The sequence below is a fragment of the Coregonus lavaretus genome (assembly GCF_964263955.1).
Source record: "Coregonus lavaretus genome assembly, chromosome: 4".
Taxonomy (NCBI): Eukaryota; Metazoa; Chordata; class Actinopteri; order Salmoniformes; family Salmonidae; genus Coregonus; species Coregonus lavaretus.
The window spans coordinates 3783860-3789859 of record NC_139991.1 but is presented as its reverse complement, the minus strand read 5'-3'; the positions used below and the strand labels follow the sequence as shown (position 1 = coordinate 3789859).

Below are 6000 nucleotides of genomic sequence, written 5' to 3'. Positions count from 1 at the left end.
TGTCAGCTAACGTTTGTTAGATTGGTTAATTAGTCTAGCCAGCTATCTAAACTTGTAGTAACCGTGGTCGAATTACTGACCTGGGGGCCCCCATTGATTTTGTTAGTCACTCTCACTCAGATATCATATTAAAAACTGCAAACATTTCTCTTCACTCTATAGCAAAATGTGTAGAATTGCAGGACATTAGCTGTAAAACTGATAACTTTTCTTCTCTGCCCGATCACGAAATGAATAGAATTGCATGAAACTTGTTATAAAATTACAAAATCATCTCTCCGCCCCATGGCAAAATGTGTAGAATTGCAGGAAACTTGCTTTAAAACTACAACATTGCACCCTTTGCTCCTGTCATGTTACATGTCACATGTCACATGTCACACACATAGAGGTTGTCCTCTCTGTCTCTTTTTCTTTCTCAATACTGTTTGAGATCACACTTTGAACAAACAACTTTAAAAGGCATTTCTAAAGTCTTCCTAAGCATCATATAGCTTATAAAGGGTTTATAAAGGCTTCATTCATTTATGTTTTGGTTAAAGTAGGAACATATTCCTTTTAGGTAAGTAATCACTTTTAGAATGCAGCCTACTACACTTTGCATGGTGATGGAGAGTTTTAATTACAGGGGTCATACTATTTACGGTACTACCTCTCACTGACAGCTGTTCCTGTATTGAAGTAACCAATGCACTCAGTATTTTAATGACGGCTGAAGAAAGGAGAGAAAGCGTTGTCAGACCACAAGCACTCAGGTCCAAACCACATCTGGTATTACGCTCAAAAGGAACGTTACTAATCCAATAACAAATGATCCAGATAACAACACAATCACAGGATTTGTGTCCGCACATGGTATTGAAATTCATCCCACCTGGCCCAAAACACCAATCTCTCTGAATGTGGCCATAATCCAACCACACAGGACACATTTCAACACCAGGTGTAGAAAGAGAGCATTGTACATTGGCGAGGCATTGAACAGGAGATGGGAGGAGTACTTCTTAGCCATTCACCACAATGTGGTCCTCTGTAGCTCAATTGGTAGAGCATGGCGCTTGTAACGCCAGGGTAGTGGGTTCGATCCCTGGGACCACTCATACGTAAAAATGTATGCACACATGACCGTAACTCGCTTTGGATAAAAGCGTCTGCTAAATGGCATATTATTATTATTATTATGACAGGACAGACTCAGATCGACCCGTCAGATCCTAGAAGACCCTGGAAACAATGGTCTGCAATGCAAAGTGTCTGTGCAGACACTAATCCCTCAGCCACATTTCCCCAAGTTGACCCAACCCATCTCCTCCTGTATGCTATACCATTCCCCTGGCTGCAGAGCAGAAATGGCACATGGGGCTGCTGGGTATACCACAGCATGTTATTGTCTCCTCTCTCTCAGAGGGCTGGGGTCCAGCTGGCTCCTGCTGTGTGTTTGCATGTGAAAACCAAAGGCGGGTCCCTTAACACATGGTGCAGGGCAGGGCAGGCCAGGCGGCAACTAGATGGGTGATTGGGATGCATTTAGAGCCCCTTCACTAGTGCGGGAACACATGTTCCATCCCTGGTCCCCATCTTTACCTTTTTCCACCTCCCTCTCTCTTCTCTCCCCCTCTCTCTCTCTCAGCTCTCTGGATAGGGGAGAGGGTGAGGCTGCCTGCCCTGAGAGTTGAGCTAAAAAAATTATCTATCTATTCAACTGATTCAAGGGTGTTGGTTAAACCATGGAGCACTAAGGGGCATATATTATGTTGGCTATCATAATGATGTGTGATATGAATAGTTATCTGGGAGAAAGCTTGTTTTGCTGTAGGCTGTATGAGTGCCACATGTGCATCTTGAACACTTGGCATGTGCACCCAACCTCTGGTTGGACACCACTTCTGTTTTAAACATCAGCTGATTCACCTGCGCAAGCTGTGTCTTCCAAATGAAACTGCAGAATACAGGGAGTTTGATTCTATTCGCAAGTGTAGAGCTCAACAACGAATAATGGGGGGTAGGTGGGGTGAATTATTGGCAGCGTTAATTATTGGCAGCGTTTCAGGTGACTCCAGTGGACACCTAAAGCAGGATTTGCCAGTGTGTTCGAGGGAGAGTGTGTATGTGTGCATACGTCCGTGCTTGTGTGTGTGTACGAGTGTGTGTGTGGAGCAGCCAACACACTTGCATTCGCTCACAGCATGGCGATGAAGCGCCGAGAGACACGACGGCTCTCTCCCGACTAAATGCGACCCTGTTCTGAGTGAAAGCAGGGGACTATGCCAAAGGGATATACATTAACTAATAGCCAACTAATATTCTACTTCAGAGAGGAGATTATTGCGGATTCCATTATATGCATGTTGCTAGCGGTATAGCTGGCTGTAGAGACCCACACGCTGCTTTACCCCTCTGCTGGAAATCAATGCTTTACATGGCGGTGGAGACTATCTGGTTTTTCTATCTACTTTCGTTGGGCTTCTGTGGACCATCCGTTCAAGGTAAGTCGCGTATCTTAATAGAAATGTAATTGACTTGCGCATGCCTTTCAAGTTAGTAGTGTATTCTATTATAGTTATCTGTCAGAACATGCAGGTGCGATAAGAAGAGATTGGTTGGTGAACACATTTTGCACCTTGCTCGTTACAGTGTGTGTATCTAACTGTTTAGTCTAGGTATCAGTTCTATGGTAGAGCTATCTAGCAAAGGCTGTAACATTCTTACTTTTTTCAATAGCCTATTCGTCTTCCAACACACACTGTCGGTTTTCTCTTTATACCCAATGCTGGACTGCCCGTTACAAAGTTAGTTGCACATCTGCAACTATGTAACCATTATCAGCACATAACGTATTTAATGTTACAGTGGAGGCATGCGTTATTTGAAGACGTGCTGTGGAGTTGAGTTTGAGGAATGTGGGGTGCGTTTCAAGAGGTTTAAATAATGAGCGTTAAACATGTGGCCTGTGGCTTTTCTGCACAAATATCATTTTTCAAAATTAAAAAACGTTGCCGATGGTACAAAATAATTATTCAGGCATCACGATTTATAAATCCAATGCAAAATGTAGCTTAGCCAATACCCCATATTGCTAGGAGAGGAGTTTGCCTCTAGTAAGGTGTAGGCCTAAATAACACTGTTATTACAATTATTAATGAGCTGCTCTCATACCTTACACACGATCTGGATTTTAAAAAATGCCTTCAAAAATAATGTTTCTTATCTATTGTCACACAATTTAATGTATGTTTGTGCTCTTGCCTCGAAACAAATGAAGGCTTATTATATTTTGTGATGTTTCAATCGTCCTATCGAACATCGTGCCTTATGTTTTGGGGGCTTGGGAGAGGATGCATTCGGTCGCTGCCTTTCAGGCATTGCGGTGGCCTTCAGATCCAGAAGGGAAGCGGTGAGTTGAGAGTCAGGGAGCCACCGATAGGCGGCGAGGTAGGGGAGGGGAAGCGGGGCAGGCAGGCAGGCAGGCAGGCAGGCATTGAGCGAGAGACCAGCCACAGCATTTACATGACAAAGAACAGTTCAAGAGGAGCACGGGAGTAAAAACATGAAATAGGCTGATGGGATTTTGTTCTGCTTTAGCCAATCTGGCATAGCTCAGGTTAGAGGAAAGGCAAACATATTGGATCATTGCTTTGAAAAACGTAGAGGAGTGGTGGTATCAGGACTGACAATGATTTCCTGTTCATCAAGATTGACATTTTAGTCATTTAGCAGAGGCTCTTATACAGAGCAACTAGGGTAAAGTGCCTAACTAAAGGGCACATCAACAGATTGTTCACCTAGTCAGTCAGGGATTCGAACCAGCAACATTTCGGTTATTGTCCCAACAGTCTTAACCGCTAGGCTACTTGGAGGAGCTTCCCTGTTCTACCTGTAGATGTACAAGTGAGACTTCCAAGTATGGCTCGCAACCCTAAAGGATGGGTAAAGAAGTTGTTGATAATGTAATTTGGACTAATGCATTTTCAATGCTCGAGAGCACGAACTGTGTTCTATGAGAATGCATTTTCTACCCACTCTATCCATAATGTTGTCGCAATGTGGTTTAAGATGGAGATACAAACTACAGTACATTACCTTGAGGGGTTGTGTGTGTGTGTGTGTGTTGTGTGTGTGTGTGTGTGTGTGTGTGTGTGTGTGTGTGTGTGTGTGTGTGTGTGTGTGTGTTTGTAGCAGGCAACAGTGGCATGTGCTCATCACAAGGCCCACAGTAGTGTGTGTGAGCATCTCCCTCAGCCCCCATACACCCTGGGGTGTGTTCCCACAGCCCACAGTCGAGCACTGTAGAGCCTTCGCTGGACTGGTGGGAGCATTCCTGTGTGTGTGTGTGTGTGTGTGTGTGTGTGTGTGAGTGTGTGTGTGTGTGTGTGTGCCAGGTTTGGAGAGAGGAATGTTATGGGTGGTGGGTTGGTTGGGAGGGCATTGTGGGAACTGGAGCTGGCGAATTAAGGTTGCTGGGTGGGAGTAGGGGGTGATAGTGGGGCAGGGATGAATTGACGGGAGAGAGTTTGGGTGCATGGGATGTCGCTACATCAGATCCACAAACAAAGAGCTTGTTTTTTCCATTCGAAAGATCAAATGAAAATATGTCAACTCCGCTGAACTCCGCTGAACAAATGAGTGCTGTGAGAGTGAGTGAGTGTGTGTTTAGACAAGCTCTCTCTCTCTCTCTCTCTCTCTCTCTCTCTCTCTCTCTCTCTCTCTCTCTCTCTCTCTCTCTCTCTCTCTCTCTCTCTCTCTCTCTCTCTCTCTCTCTCTCTCTCTCTCTCTCTCTCTCTCTCTCTCTCTCTCTCTCTCTCTCTCTCTCTCTCTCTCTCTCTCTCTCTCTCTCTCTCTCTCTCTCTCTCTCTCTCTCTCTCTCTCTCTCTCTCCCTCTAACCCGGGACTCCTGCTAGGAGTGTCACATGCACACCGACCAAATTATTGGGCTTTCACTGAACCCTCATCACTACTTCACTCAGAGGAGGCCTCCTCTCTATGTTTCCCAGCACTGTCTCCCATTCTCCTTTTACTCTCTACTCTTGACTCCCCCTAGTCATCCTATCTCATCCATGGTCAATGATTTAATGCTCAGTGTTAATCAGCCCACTGACCCCTACTTCCACTTGACTCCTCCTCACTCTCTTCCTACCTCTGTCTGAGGCTCTACTGACCTCTGGCCCTCCTAGTGCTTCGTCAGTGGCCCTGTTCAGTGCATCCTTCCCCTTTATTCCTACCTTCCTTAATGTAATCACAGATCTAAACTGGTTGTGATTGGTGAAAGTAGTAGGTTGGTAGGTAACCTTAGTTACCCATCCAATCACATATACAGTGCCTTCGGAAAGTATTAAGACCCCTTTACTTTTTCCACATTTTGTTACGTTACAGCTTTATTCTAAAATGGATTAAATAGATAAAAATCCTCAGCAATCTACGCACAATACCCCATAATGACAAAGTGAAAACAGGTTTTTAGAAATTTTAGCAAATGTATTACAAATAAAAAACAGAAATACCTTATTTACATAAGTATTCAGACCCTTTGCTATGATACTCGAAATTCAGCTCAGGTGCATCCTGTTTCCATTGATCATCCTTGAGATGTTTCTATAACTTGATTGGAGTCCACCTTTGGTAAATTCAATTGATTGGACATGATTTGGAAAGGCACACACCTGTCTATATAAGGTCCCATAGTTGACAGTGCATGTCAGAGCAAAAACCAAGCCATGAGGTCAAATCAATTGTCCGTAGAGCTCCGAGACAGGATTGTGTCGAGGCACAGATCTGGGGAAGGGTACCACAACATTGAAGGTCCCCAAGAACACAGTGGCCTCCATCATTCTTAAATAGAAGAAGTTTGGAACCACCAAGACTCTTCCTAGAGCTGGCCGCCCGGCCAAACGGAGCAATCGGGGGAGAAGGGCCTTGGTCAGGGAGGTGACCAAGAACCCGATGGTCACTCTGACAGGGCTCTAGAGTTTGTCTGTGGAGATGTGTTAGAGTGGCCAGACGGAA

General features: G+C 44.7%; 1 protein-coding gene across 1 annotated transcript in view; it reads left to right on the top strand.

Annotated features, from left to right (window-relative positions):
* The first annotated feature begins 2405 nt into the window (after positions 1–2405).
* Positions 2406–6000, top strand: part of LOC311128349 (immunoglobulin superfamily DCC subclass member 4-like) — a 63651-nt gene continuing 60056 nt past the window's right edge. Inside the window, 1 exon segment of the mRNA XM_084160460.1 lies at positions 2406–2486. Coding sequence (XP_084016586.1) covers positions 2411–2486 — 76 coding nt within the window. The 5' untranslated portion in view covers positions 2406–2410.